Source organism: Vespula pensylvanica, chromosome 3 (assembly GCF_014466175.1).
Source record: "Vespula pensylvanica isolate Volc-1 chromosome 3, ASM1446617v1, whole genome shotgun sequence".
Classification (NCBI taxonomy): domain Eukaryota; kingdom Metazoa; phylum Arthropoda; class Insecta; order Hymenoptera; family Vespidae; genus Vespula; species Vespula pensylvanica.
The window spans coordinates 9,306,182-9,320,845 of record NC_057687.1 but is presented as its reverse complement, the minus strand read 5'-3'; the positions used below and the strand labels follow the sequence as shown (position 1 = coordinate 9,320,845).

General features: G+C 28.0%; 4 protein-coding genes across 8 annotated transcripts in view; 1 reads left to right on the top strand and 3 right to left on the bottom strand.

Moving 5' to 3' along the window:
• Window positions 1–386: 386 nt before the first annotated feature.
• Window positions 387–4,381, bottom strand: LOC122627555 (calcium permeable stress-gated cation channel 1). The gene is made up of 12 exons (XM_043808738.1): window positions 3,987–4,381; window positions 3,510–3,648; window positions 3,215–3,432; window positions 2,854–3,130; window positions 2,679–2,782; window positions 2,408–2,600; window positions 2,217–2,331; window positions 1,939–2,135; window positions 1,533–1,859; window positions 1,158–1,433; window positions 835–1,068; window positions 387–756 (listed from the first exon to the last, which is right to left on the bottom strand). The coding sequence occupies exons 1-12, from the start codon at window positions 4,007–4,009 to the stop codon at window positions 544–546; spliced, it is 2,316 nt and encodes a 771-aa protein (XP_043664673.1). The 5' UTR covers window positions 4,010–4,381; the 3' UTR covers window positions 387–543.
• Window positions 4,382–6,896: 2,515 nt separating this feature from the next.
• On the bottom strand, window positions 6,897–10,505 carry LOC122628185 (general transcriptional corepressor trfA). Its single transcript, XM_043810188.1, has 4 exons — window positions 8,521–10,505; window positions 7,731–8,411; window positions 7,377–7,614; window positions 6,897–7,300 (listed from the first exon to the last, which is right to left on the bottom strand). Exons 1-4 carry the CDS (start codon window positions 10,218–10,220, stop codon window positions 7,037–7,039), a joined length of 2,883 nt encoding a protein of 960 aa, XP_043666123.1. The 5' UTR covers window positions 10,221–10,505; the 3' UTR covers window positions 6,897–7,036.
• Window positions 10,506–10,647: 142 nt separating this feature from the next.
• Window positions 10,648–13,426, top strand: LOC122628192. Its single transcript, XM_043810196.1, has 6 exons — window positions 10,648–11,335; window positions 11,571–11,751; window positions 11,837–12,293; window positions 12,382–12,608; window positions 12,669–12,750; window positions 12,837–13,426. Exons 1-5 carry the CDS (start codon window positions 11,224–11,226, stop codon window positions 12,748–12,750), a joined length of 1,059 nt encoding a protein of 352 aa, XP_043666131.1. The 5' UTR covers window positions 10,648–11,223; the 3' UTR covers window positions 12,837–13,426.
• A 132-nt stretch (window positions 13,427–13,558) lies between these two features.
• The window catches only part of LOC122628181 (putative uncharacterized protein DDB_G0271606), a 103,888-nt gene continuing 102,782 nt past the window's right edge, over window positions 13,559–14,664 (bottom strand). For all 5 annotated transcript variants that reach the window (XM_043810181.1, XM_043810179.1, XM_043810180.1 and 2 more), the window contains one exon: window positions 13,559–14,664. This exon is cut by the window's right edge and continues 566 nt beyond it. The gene's annotated coding sequence lies outside the window, so the exon portion shown is untranslated.

The following is a 14,664-nucleotide window of genomic DNA, read 5'->3' as shown; positions in this document are numbered from 1 at the left end:
AAGGAATCATATTAAGTTTCGTCGTATTATGTGAGATAAGGCTATGGTGGTATACTCTTTATAAATTTAAAAACGTGTCATTACTTTTAATATTATATATACAAAAACAGTGACTGCCACATACACACGCACATATATATACATATATATGTATATATATATGTATATGTATATATATCGATGTAAAAGATACTGCAACAACGACACGTGCAGGGATGTAAATATATTATAAAATATCAAAATAAGTTTTTTGTTCATGTCATATCGAAATAATATATTAACTGTGTGGAATATTATTTTAATTAAGCATATTATTATAGGCAATTTATTATAAGTTTTTATCAAATTCAAATTTTTCTTTTAAATAATAATTACATATTTTAATATATTATTTTACAATAATTAAATATTAGAATCTGTGATATATTATTTCTTTTTTTTTTTTTCAAATTTTTAGGATACTTATTTTTTGTGCTATTTTATATACACGTAATTATAAGCTTGTGTTTAGAAAAACTGCTTATAAAAACAAAACATTACACCTTACACCTTAGGTTCTTTTGCATAATCTTGATAAAGCTTCGTGGTATTTTCTGAGACAATAGAAGAAGTTATACTTGGACTTGGCGTATTCATTCCAGAATTTGAATTTACAGATATAGTTTCTTCTACAGAAGTTTGTTTCTTTCGTAATACGGGCGCAATAAAACTTTGTCCTGTTATTCCACCTGGAAGATCTCTTTTTGGCGGTTGTGTCTAAAAATAAACATGTTTATATCGTATTGATAGTAAAAATAATAATTACAAAACATAACAATTGAATGTTAACTGTACTTTGGGTTTGGACGCAGGTAATGTAACTCCAGTTACAAGACCTAAAATACTAGCAGCAAGACCACTAAGTTGTACAGCTGCCAGAGGAGATAAACCTCTTCTTACTAATCCAAGAGCTAAAAATGCTACTTGTGCAAGAATCGGAGCAGTTCCTGCTGCGCTGGTTGCTGTACCTGCTAATTGACCACCACCTACACTTGGTCCATACGCAAAGCATAAATTATGCCTGTCCACCTGTTTGTGTACACGTGTATATGTTTATAATTAATTAATACAATAATAAACAATTTTTAAGTGATATTAAAAAATCCTTGCGGACATACCAAATGTTTTACTAATAAATATAGCAGTCCAAATGGAGTAATTAAAGGACAAGCAAGACTATAAACCGTTGTTGTAGTAAATACCAATAATAACCATGCATAATGTGCTCCTAATGGGAACTCCCATAATACTGCTTTCCTGACATGCACTCTCTCTGCTTTACTACGTGCAATACAAAGACGAAAAGTATATAGGGCAAGTTCTGGAAATCTGACTAATTCCAATGCACTTCCAAGTAAAGCAGCAGTAATCACATAATTTACAAATAAAGCACCCTGAAATAATTGTGAAGATGTTAGATCGATATTCTTATTTACAGGATCTCTTGAAATACATTTTAATAAACGATGTGTTTCAGCTTATGTATGTTATACCTGATCTGGAAGAAATACACATTCCCATCTTCCTGTATCATTTTTTCCTTTCATAGTCCAAACAAAAAATGCTTCAGCACTGGTTAATCCTAAACTAGGTAATATAAGAACCATAAGTAATAAAAATAATAAAGTTTTTCTCATAACCGTACGATTCAGACTGCTTCTCGTCCAGTGTCTTACTAAAGATTCACTTTTTTCAACTACAACAGGCATTAAAGCAGCCACGCTTACTAATAATAAAGTTGGTAAAAACGAAGAAATAACAGGGCTCAAATTTTTTATGTCTCCTGGTATAGATAATCTATTTAAAATTGGTATAATAACCTAAATAGAAAAAATATTTAATATCAACTTTAATAATTTCAATATGCGATCTCATCATAGTAATATATAATTAACTTACAGCTGGTGTAGTAAGAAAAAACAATGTTATAAATAAAGCAACATTTATCAGTGCTGCATTTAAATACCAGCATCTTCTTGGTATACTTAAATTTTCCCAAAAAATATCTGAAGGTGCTGGAGCGTAATTAACGTTCCACTTTATCGAAGGCGAAGATCGTAATTGTCGCCTCATAGTTCTAGCTGCACCAGGTGTTCCTATATCGAAATATATGATAATAATAATAATTTGGAATATTATGATATTCTGATAATTCCATAACAAGAATAGATACAAACCTAAAGTAACAAAGGCTATCCCTAATGGTTTACTCAAGGCCAATTGTTTTTCTTCTTCTACTAATGCAGTTAATCGAATTTCTTCATTTGCATAAAATTCTCGGGCATCAACTTTCTTTATCATTATAAAAAAATATTTTTTAGAAAGGACAATTTTGTATATATGATAACAATATCGATGTTGTACTCACGGATTTGCAGCAACATCCTAAAATCTGACCACAACGATGAGGATATATTTTTAAAGGGTCTCTTTTTTTAGCATAATTCTCGCAATACAAACGTGCTTGCTCCGCACAATCTCTTTCTGTATCTAACACTGAGAGACGTCTAATATCATGAGCTAATGTCACATCTTCTATAGTCAGTGTTGAAAACGCCTCTCTAAATTAATAAGCAATAATTTACAGTATAATTAGCGATTTTAAATAATTATTTCTGTTACGAGAGTAACATACGTACTTAAAATACTCTGTAAGTGTTTCTACATCACATTGGTGTTTAGGTATTTCTGTAATTATTAGTGTTCTAGCTGCTAATTCTCCACTAGGCCTATTTTCTCGTACCTATATAAATAGTTTTAAAAATTATAGAAAAAATAACATTATAATTTCTAATTTTTTAAATAACTCTTTACCTGTTTTAAAAAACGTCTCATCACATAAGCACCAATTGGTAAATAAGATATAATTAACATCGAGTGTACCCATATCCAAGAAGACATTGGGTCTAGATTGGCTATTGTTGTACGACTAAATGTTAAGTCATCATCATGTATACTACCATAAAAATTAATAGGCAATGCTACACATAATGATATAATAACCATTGCAATAGTTAAAACAATCAAATAACGCTCAAATAATATATACAGCAAGCCATCAGGACCAGCTCTTTTCAATAGTTCTTCATCTCTGCAACATTTATTATATATATTTTTAATAACAATATATACATATATATAAATGTATGTGTGCGTGTATATAAATTGTACTAACTTTATTTTAAATGCTGTAACAATCCATGAGAGAAAACCTCTATCAGCTTGAGATAGCTGAGAATTAACAGATGTTTCTAAATATATTGCATCTACATCTCTAGTATCATTGTCACCATAAAATAATTCCATCCATCTATTATCTGATTTATGTAGCAATGCAAGGCGTCCATAATTCCAGGCTTTTTTACGTAATAAACCGAATAAAAGAACTAGTAACTATAAATTAAAATATCCTATGTATTATTCACTTTATAATTCAGATCTATATAACTCGTACATAACAATGAACTAACCAAAAATCCTATAATATTTAAAACTAAATTTTCGGGTATTCCAGCATATAAATCTGTTATAATAGTTGTATTGGATCTGTGAACTGGTATACATAAATCTGGTGATGGAGGTTTATAGGTTGATGGAGGTGGGCTTATACTGTAAAAAAAAAAAAAATATGTAATGTTTATAGATACAATATATTATTTCTAATCGAGATACATCATTTGTTATATTCATCAAAAAAACAATAAATAGCTAAATCAATTTTAATGAAAAAAAAAAACAAATGCAAACAATGATTACTAGTTTATAATAAACAATAGCATCATGGACAAAAAAATAAAGTTACTAAATCTGTAAATTAAACACGTCAATTTCAAGGAATTAAAAACTTGAGAAAAGAAAGAAAAAGAGAAAGTTAAAGAAATTAATCGAATTTATACGTATTAAAAAAGCAAATAATAACTTCCAATATAATTTTTATGAATATTTACCTCGGGAAGACAATTGTTTCCATTGTTATGCGAATGATTAAGATTAGAAAATTACTAAACAAATTTGAAGATACATGTTAAACAAATATCTACAAATTTGACACATCATATGGTAGATTCTAGACGTAATAACTAAACATACGCTTTGACATATATAATGTAATCTTAAAGTTAAACTTTACGACACGTTTTCATTTTGCGATGAAATATCAGGTTAAACTTTTTTTCACAGTTTTTTTCGCCTTTAATTATTAGTACTTTCTGATTGGTTCAAATACTATGCTCGTATAGATCTCTTGAGATTTATAGTTATTAAATTTAAATTTTGAATGAATGTAAACTTTTCATTAACTTTTCTCTTGAAGCGTACGTGACTTCAACGATAGGTATGGGTAAAATATAAACAATAATCGTAAACTAGTTACACTATCTCCACCATGAATATCGTATTAATATACAAGTTTAATAGATTACATCATTCTCATGCAAATAACGATCAGGTTAGATCTGTAAAGTAAGTAGTTTAATAGTGACTCACACTCTTCAGTTTTTCATTTTTTTTTTTTTTTTTTTTTTCATTTATATACATCTTTGATGGTGGCATGCCTGTTACAGTGATCCGTGATAGATACGACGCCAACGCCTTTATTTTACGATACAAATACGTAAAGGATAATAAATACAATCGATAAAACAAAAAGCAAGATTTTGTGAAATATTTTGTAAAACATAAAAATTAGTAAATACTACATAGCAAATATTATTTTATATAATATAAGTATACATATAATTCTTCTTTTACTTCTTTTTCTTGTCATTATTCTTATATTATTTTGTTATATATTATTATTTTAATAACTTTTATAGAAAAAAACCACGAAAAAAAAAAACAGTGTAATAGTTACTTCCTAGATAGTATGCAAACGGACTCGTGTTTTGATTTTTATAAAAATAACATTTAATATATAAGTGTATATTCACTAATTATTATTTTTGACAAAATAATCGACGAGATCTTGATTTCATTCGTAAATTTATATACTTAATATTTGTCTATAGAATCTCTACTATATTCAATCTATTTATTTATGGAAGTATTATTAACAACGTAAAGTAGTAATACTTTAATGTTTAAATTAGAATTAGAATTAGATTAGAGATTTTGAAAATATATTAAAATATGCAGCCATTCGCCCGGTAGTACTTGCATTGAATTAGATTTCGAAATATTGCAAGTACCACCGACCCAGGTCTCACCGCGTGGAGGTTGCTGCATCTGGAGACCCATGGGCTAACGGTGACTTCATTTTAAATTTGGTGTCCCTTAATATTCTAATCAAAATATATTCGAAAATATTCAAAATTTCAAATAATTATAATTAACGCGTTTGAACAAGAAGATCCTATTCTGACCTATTAAATAAATCAAAAAACAAAAAACCATTCACGAGTAAATTTCCGATGAAATTTACTCGTGGCCACTAAATGCTCATTTACTAATTAATTATAATCAATCACTCGTGCCGATTGGGATTTTTCGTTCTCAAAATGATTGAGTGATCGGAGGGACTTAAAAATTTACTTACTACTTAAGAAGTTCTGCAATAGCTCTAAAACATTCGTTTGCGATTTAGGTCGAAATAAAGGATGATTCGTAGCTGGTTAAAAATGAGATAGATCCATATCGACGTTGGTTAAAACCTTCTTCGATAATACACTGACTCTAATTCACGGTAGTTATTTATCAACGGACAATCACTGAATTTACTTCACGAAACTCTACTGTCTTTTATAAATATAATTCGTGTGACTATTGATATGCAAATATTTGTTGCGAACAAACACTGACTCTAACGACTGCATTGTACGCAGTCGATACAAATTCACTTATCGTTTAAATATTGTTAAATTTGTTATTGCGATACGTGAACGAACAAACACTGCTTCTATTTCGCATATTTTTGATTTTAATTTAAACGATACAAACACTCGATTTCGTCATTATCTCGCGCGCGATTGCAATGATGTTCGGAAATAGAAAAATAAGAACAAGATTATTAATATCAATGTTATAAAAAGAAACTATATGAATTATAGAAAAAATGTGTGATATAAAAATTTACTTACTTTGTTGATACTTGTAGAAAAGACGGTATGAGAGAGTTTCGATGCTTACTCGTCGCAGTACAAAGGAGAACTGATCCATTAATCAACAAAGTCGATCGAAGATTTGTTGTTGTTTTGTACGTAACTAACGATCGCAAATCAAAATATAAATCTAAGAGAAAATAATTAAAATTATCTACCATGTCTTTCAAATTGTATAACATTTAAATGAATATACTATTGTTTAAATATTAATCTATTCAACTCTGCGTATTATTTAAATAAATATAAAATATTAATTTTCAAGTATTTACCTTTAGAGAGAGAGGGGGGGGAGGGGGGGAGAGAGAGAGAGAGCGCTTCGACGTTCACTCGTCGGAATACAAAAGCGAACTAATCCAATACAGCCAAAGTCAATCAAAGGCTTGTTTTTATTGTTGTTAGTTGAAGGCAACTTCATCCGAATTCAAAATAAATCGTATTTAACTACTAAACGAAAACTATTTTATATTTAACGCGTGTTCATTACTATCGTAGATTATTTAAATAATTATAAATTTATTGAAAGTATAGATTATTGAAGTTTTGCCAAGAATTATGTCTATACTCATTGTTAGTGTAAATCATTATAAAACGAGAGCTTTAATTATAATTCATATACTATAAAATATCAAATAAATCGTCATTGATGAAAGTAAATATTCAGGATCATATAAGAGAGAACAGGTATATTATATTATATATGAATAAACACATTTGATTTGGTATGTGTGTGTGTATATATATGTATAAAGTCGTTTTATATCATTATTATAATATAAATACTGAGAACATAACCAAAAATATTTCGATATATTAAGTAAATAATATAAAATTCGTATAAAATTTTTATCATTGCCTGTGGCAATTATTCATAATTTGTACAAAAAAATTATAATACTGTATTACTTTCTTTGATATTGTGTCGTTGATTGTAAAACACCAGTAGTAATTGAATCCAAGATCCAACTTTCTTTCACACCATTTGCACCGATAATAAGTTTTGCAGCCTGTGGATATTCAGTAAGTCGACCACCAGCAGCTTTTATAAGATCTTTTAAGATATGAGCAGGAGGTGTAGTACCATTTTCAACATGTAAGAATCCAGAAGTAGCAAATAATTCTGGTACATAAGCCATTCCAAATAATTCCCGATCTTTACGATTTTCCTAAGGGGGAAAAAGAAAATCATTTGTATTAAAGATTACTTTATGTACTACTATAAAATTGCATTATAATTCTTACTTTTACTGCCTTTGAGAAATTTGTTATCTCATAGTGTTCTGGATTTAACCATCCATTATTTTCCAAAGATTTTAAAACCCACTCAAGTTTTACAAGCCAACAACCTCTTATTATACCATGCAATAAATTTAATGTACGCACTCCTGTGCTTACTACATGAGTTGTTCTACGTGTAACATTTGATTCAATGCTTGCCATACCAAGAGTTTTTACAATGTTCCTAATTAAATTTTTATCTCTGGAAGTAATTGAATCTATATATTATGTTTTAATATTTAATAATATTATTCACACAAGATGTATTATACCATATCTATTAGTAGAATAGATAAAAGAAAAATCTTATAAAATTACCTATGTGAGAATCCTGTTACAACCATAATAATTTTTTGAGATTTATGAACCAGCCATTGAGAAGTTTCTTTTCTAATTCGAAATTCATTTAAAGAATTTCTATCTTCAACAGTCTCATCTTCTTGGTCAGAATGTTTATATAAATTTTTCAATTGCTTTGATATATCATTATCAGCCATTTTTTTATTTACAATTTTTTTACTAATTACTTTTTTAGACTTTTTATATTTATTTTTTTGCTTTAGATTGAAAGTAAAATTATTTTCTGATGAATCATCATGTTTTTCTATATCATTTGAGACATTGCAAGTTCTTGCCTGCAAATTCTGTTTCATCATTCTTTTCTTTTTAAATCGTTTTTTCTTTTTTGTTATCAATGGTTCTTCGGGTGATAAGGATTTTTCCATTGGGGTAAATGATAATTCAGAACTTTCACAAAGTGGCAATAATTTTTTTTTCTTTGGTTTAGAGCTTATTACATTTATATTTGCCAAACTGTTATTCTTTATTTTGTCTTTACTAGATTCATGTTCTTCTCTGAAAGAATCCTCTATAATTATCTCCTTGTATTTTTGTTTATTTGAAGTTACTATAGGTGAATCATCTAAAATAACTGGTTTATGTAAAATATCTTTTCCCTTTTCTGTACACATGATTGAATGTGTAGTATGAATTTTACATCTGAAAAGAAAAGATGTTATGATAATTAATTTTCACAAATTAATACTTAATAATTTTCTAGTAAATATATTGATATATATAAATTTCTATAAATATATTGTATGCTTACATGCACTGTTCATTTTTTGAATTACAAATACTTTTATTTTTTTTCTTAATATTTTTGTTAGTTAATGTCTCAACTATTTTAGTAGAATCCTTGAATTTTGTATTATATAATACTGTGTCACATTTTAATTGTGATTGAGGTACATTATAAGGTGTACTTTCAATATAACTTGTAGAATCATCATTTCCATCTGTTGCTTCATTATTGTATTGTGAATGTTTTTTTGATGTTCTTGTATTTTGCTGTTTGGATCGTTGTTCTTCATTATAAGAGTGTCTATTTTTATATGTAGAATTTAAAGATGTATTTACTTGTAATGAACTACGAATACTTTCCTGTTCACTTTCATTATTCATAGAAGTATTTACATCTAAAGATGATCCAAGCTCTTCAATGCTATTTTCATTTTTATCAATTATGGATTTAATATTATCATTTTTTTCTATATTATGTTGACTAGATTGAAGTATTGTATTTGATATTTTTATTATAGTTTCATGATTCATTATAGACTCTTTATCTGATATGGAAGTTGTTTGATTTATTTTTTCTTTTGTGCTTTGATCCTCAGATTCTTTTTTATTCCTAACTTCACTATTTTTAATCACCATTTTGTCAATATAGGTATTATTATATTCCCAAATATTTCCTTGAACAGCTGTTAATTCCATAGACACAGGTTTTGCATTTTTTTTATGTCTTTCATTATTAATATTATGTTCTTCAATAAATTTGTTATTATTTCCACCCAATTCCTCATTATATGTGGAACAAAAAATAGGTGTACCGATTGATTCAATTTCATCATTTAAACTATTTAAATTTGATTCAGTTTTTTGACTCAAATCTTCTTCTAGATTACATTTTGTTCTAGTTTCAGAAAGATTTTTTAATGAAAGTTTTGATATATAATGTCTTTTATAATTACCAGATATTATAGGACTACTTTTATAATTAAAATTTGTAAAAGATAATTGTTGCAAGTTATTTTCTGAATTATGGTTGTCTTCTGTTACAGTCTTAATAACTTGAGAGTCGATAATATCATTGTGTGTAAATAACCTTCTTTTTGTTATTTTTGATTTATCTATGGATTCATTAACACTATAACTTTTATTAATAGGTGTAGAAAAGATCCTTAAATTTTCATTATGAGTATTATTTTCTATACTTGTAACTTCATCGATTAGAATTCGAGATTTATCTATAATCTCCTGAGAAGTAGTAGTTAATACTTTATTCTTTTGATTTTGTAAAACTAAATTTGTCTTTATAGCACATTCATCTTGTTTATTAAATATTTCTCTAGTTTTATTTAATATTGCATTTCTTAACTTTTCACAAGTTGCATCATTTTCTTTAATATCATTTACATCAATAATACGTACACGAATGTTTCGTAACAATTTATCTTCTATGCAAGAACCTCTATTATTTATTTTATTTATATTAGATGTTTTGGAAGAATTTTTCTCTTCTTGCATTATCTCTAATTCTTCATCATCGTTTGGCATCATATAAGAGTGCATCTGATCATTAAACGATTCATTGTTCTTAATCTGTGTTTTTTTGAGGGAACCATTACCTGAATCTGTCAAGTTGGTATAACTTAAATTAACTGCTAATGAACTACGACGACACTTCGGGCTGCTTTCATCCTCAGAATTTATATTGATAGTCTTTCTCTTGCTGGGACTCATAATTACGACGTAATACTTGTTTATATGAAACGAATACGAACATGATATACATATATGTTTATACCATTCTCATTGTAGGAATGTATAATATTTGATGGATGACATAATTCAAATCATAAAAATAATTATATGTATTAATATTTATTATTTATATATATATGTATATATATATATATAAATATATTATTTTACGAACAATAATTGCACATCTTGTACTGTGCAATAACACTGTATTTGTGCGATAACGAACTACCCGCCATTTTGAATGATCGTCATAAATAGAAATTTGTCATTTGATCCCATTTTTATTGTAGCGATTGGTTTTGACCATTTGATCATTGTTGTCATAACAAATTTCATTTATCGAGACAATTGAAAAAAATTATTTATTTCGTAACAAATTACTTTCAAAACCATCATTTAACAACTATGTGATCCATGAAAACCTTCTTTATACTTATAGTTTCCTGACTCAAAGTTATATTTGCGATATGATATTAATTTGATAAAATATTTATCAAAAAATGAATCAATAGTTTCGCATCTTATTTTGATTAGGTTAGTTTAGAATTGTCCGAAAATGTTAGTAAAATTTACGATTCGTTTGCTTCGAATGACGTCATATAGTATCGACATTAAGATCAGTAACCACCAATCAAATAAATTCCCGCCATTTTCCGTTGTGAATGCTCTAACGTGAATTCTTTACCTAATAATAAATAAATTTCGAAAAAGTTTTATATCAATTGTACGCTTATAAAAGTGGTGTTTATTAAATCAAATTTCACGTTATTTTTCATGTTACGATTAAGAAAGATATATATTAGCGTAACACATAAAAACATCACATTGTTGATTTTGTGAAAGAGACAATCGTAAAAGGTGTGTATGTAGAGTGAGATCCAAATTTATATGGTGAATTAAATTAGAGAAGAAAAAACTTCGTCTTGTGAAACTTAAGAAAAGTTTTAGAATAAACATTTTATTGCATCCTTGATGCATAATGAACACTCCAACTAGAGAATTTTTAAGAAGACCAGATGGTTCGCGTAGAAGATCTGCCCGTCAAGCTTTAGCAGTTATTCCTAACGTCCCGGGTATGACATTTTCTCCAGGTATTATTATCTGAAATATTTTTATTTAATAATATTTAGTGTGTGAAACTGCTACTCTAGTGTGTGAAATAAAAGAACTATTTATATCGTACTTTTAGTAAAAATCATTTTTACGAAATATAATTTATCATTTTATCATTTGGTAAAAATCATTTTCACCAAAAGTAAATTATACTAATCTCTGTATAAATTGTATCTATGAAAGGGTAGTATCTATTTTTATTATATTTTTTAGGAGAAATGCTTCCTATTGAACAGAATACAATGGACAATGTAATGAATAGTCGACATACTACAGATTCTTGGAGTCCAGCTCCTAGTCCGGATGAACTTGTTATTCAAAAACGTGGAAGAAGACGACGGACTATAGTTTGGTCACCAGACCTAGATACTTGCAAGCGTGACAGCTTATTAAGGTTAGTCAATGTTTATTTCATTGATCTTGAGATATTAAAGGTATAAAAAAGATATAAGCAAATGAATAAAAGAATATTGTTTTAGTTTAAGTTCTAGGGATCGAACTCCAGTAAAAAGTCCATCAAAATCAACTATGATATTAAGAAGTACACCTAGAAAAAGATTATCGCTTGGCGATGCTAATGAATCTAGATTTACTGTATCCGAAAAAAAGAGAAGAACACCTTCGAAATCTATGAACGTCATTGATTCTGCGATACAGAAAAAGTTCAATGGAAATTTAGTAAATGGATTACGAGGTCTTAGCCACGAACAGTTGGTCAAACTTATTACAGATATAATATCTATGCAGGAAGATGGTAATCTACGCGAAGATGAAAAATTGAAGGATGTCTTTATGAATAAAATGCCAATGGCAGACATACAACCACAGAGGGAAAAACTTTGCAATTTAAGACAAAATATCTATGCTAGTCTTGTTTCTTCGAATGCAGATGACTGTGCATATAGTCGCGCATATATACATTTAGACGCATTTCAGGTATGATTGAAATTTTACTATACAAAAATAAAATAGGGCTTTTATGTTACCATTTGTTTTATCAAACATGCTTCGTGCATCTATATAGAAAGCAGTAATTGATCAAGGGAAGAGACTTTTGGAATCACAACATTGGTCATCTGTGATACAATATGTTTTTGTAGCATGGAATATAACTAAAGAACTACCTGAATGGGAAAGTCAGGGTTTAGATAATACAACCTATAAATGTTTCAAAAATTTAGCATTATTTTGTAGACGTGCGTTAACAGAAGGATGTTTCAATTTATCTACATTGAACTTGTATAGAGAAAGGTAAGATATATGAAATATATTATCTTTCATTTTATCATATACATTTTATTATTATTTTAGACTAGAAACCATGGCAAAAGACTGTGAAGAAATAAATGGTTGTCTACAGCTGCTGAAAGAAATCAATCCGGTTATTGTCTAGGTATATTTAAATTATGATAAATTTACATACCCCTTTACGTCGACACGAACGTTGAAGTTAATCGAGAATTATTCATTTGTTTACAGCGTCATGGTATTTTCTTATATATTATTTAATATAATAATTTATACAAGTAGAGAAAGAGATGAAGGAGTATATCATCGTGATAAAAATCGAATGTCTTTTCATTATTGTGTTAAGATTTGTTGGCAAATTTATCAGCAATTTTGTCGCTATAATAGACCAATATTTATATATATATACATATATATATTTTTGTTAATATATACATTCATTTTTATAACAATATTATACACTTCATTGACTTCGACTGAGATCTTGCGCATCTGAAATGTTTATCGCGAATAAAACAATCTCTATAAATTATTAGCTTAATTAAATATTTTCTTAAATAATTAAATTTCATGGAACAGATTTTATGAGTTATTACTAAATTGGTGGTTCTATGTAAAGTAGGCAGAATCTAAAGTTTACGATTTTGAAATTATTGACGTTCATATAGTTTTATAAGTATGAAAAGAGTAAATGCTATTTATAAATAATAGATGTATCGGAATAAGTGTGATCATTTTTTTGTCATATATAATATTTTACGTACGCACGTAAAATTTTGCATGTTAATTCAAACGTGAGAATATCGTTTTTTTTTTTTTTTTTTTTTATATTACGTCAATGCATCAGAATACTCAATCTCTATATTTTTATGATACGTATGCGGTGGTTAGTTAATAATTATTAATCTTAATCTATATCGATCTATAAATATGAAGAGAGATAGGAACCTGGATTAAATTTATTAAAAACAATTTTTTATTCGTCATATATATCATATATTCTTACATAATATATCTGTTATTACTTCTGAAAAAGGCACATACTTTATTAATTAGTAATCATCAGAAATTTTCTTTTAAAGGCCTGTATCAGGACCGAAACGAGACATGTATATTTAAGGATTATAACAACATGCTTATAGAAATTTTCTGATGTAGCAGTAAAATCTCTCTATTCTATTAGAATATTGCATCATGATTTTGAGATTCTTCTGAACTACTAATGGTATACGTTTTAAAATGGAATTTTATCAATCACACATAATATTTATTCTACCTTGCACTCAAGATTCTTTCCACCTCGTACGTACTTACACACTGGTCATTTTTATGTCTATCTTGGCAAGACTATATTACACTATACTTTCGGAACATTTTCAAAATCCGAGATCATTTATTTTTAATCGGATTAAGAAAATGTCTGACACGAATTAAATGTAACAGGTCTCGCAACAAGAATCTGATTTCATCTAAACATAGATATTTAGGTGAAACAAATTAATGAGAATAGGCACGTGATTATTAAGTACAGAAAACTTTTTGTTTGGAACATGCGTATCTTGAATATTTCCGCGTGATGTATACGAAGAGAGCTGTAATTTCTTAAAAGTGACCTTATTTAGATAAAGGCGAATGATATTAGACTTCGTCTCCTTTGACGGTAAATTTTCATGCGTGCGTGCGTGCGTGCGTGCTTGCGTGTTGTATGTGTATGTGTGTGCGTGTCCGTGTGTGTGTATCATAATAGATTAGAACATTAAAACGAGTCGTTAAGAAACACATGTAGCATTTTTGTACTTTATCTTAAAGGAACTGATGCTAAACTACGTATGAAGAAAAAAGATTTCACTAAGTACATAAAACACACTGTAAAAAGGAAAGCTTGAAAAATTGTTTCATTAAAAATTATTCTGTACCGTTGAGTGACATCACAAAAACTGAAATATTATATTTATTATTTCTAGGATAAAAATCAAAATCATTTTCATTTCATCAATACATTTATGTATGTTTGTCAGTGTATTCGCATTTTTTTTTCTTTTTCCGTTTTTCTTTTTTT

Bases quoted from the DNA above. Each gene is read 5' to 3' on its own strand.
- LOC122627555 (XM_043808738.1), bottom strand. From the start codon at position 4,009: ATGGAAACAATTGTCTTCCCGAG. The intron at 3,433-3,509 runs GTTAGTTCATTG...TTTAATTTATAG, and splicing joins TAAATATTATAGGATTTTTG to TTACTAGTTCTTTTATTCGG. The intron at 1,434-1,532 runs GTATAACATACA...CAATTATTTCAG, and splicing joins GTGTATTTCTTCCAGATCAG to GGTGCTTTATTTGTAAATTA.
- LOC122628185 (XM_043810188.1), bottom strand. From the start codon at position 10,220: ATGAGTCCCAGCAAGAGAAAGACTATCAATATAAATTCTGAGGATGAA. The intron at 7,615-7,730 runs GTAATTTTATAA...AATTACTTCCAG, and splicing joins GTAACAGGATTCTCACATAG to AGATAAAAATTTAATTAGGA. The intron at 7,301-7,376 runs GTAAGAATTATA...TTTCCCCCTTAG, and splicing joins ATTTCTCAAAGGCAGTAAAA to GAAAATCGTAAAGATCGGGA.
- LOC122628192 (XM_043810196.1), top strand. From the start codon at position 11,224: ATGAACACTCCAACTAGAGAATTTTTAAGAAGACCAGATGGTTCGCGT. The intron at 11,336-11,570 runs GTATTATTATCT...TATATTTTTTAG, and splicing joins GGGTATGACATTTTCTCCAG to GAGAAATGCTTCCTATTGAA. The intron at 12,609-12,668 runs GTAAGATATATG...TTATTATTTTAG, and splicing joins TTGAACTTGTATAGAGAAAG to ACTAGAAACCATGGCAAAAG.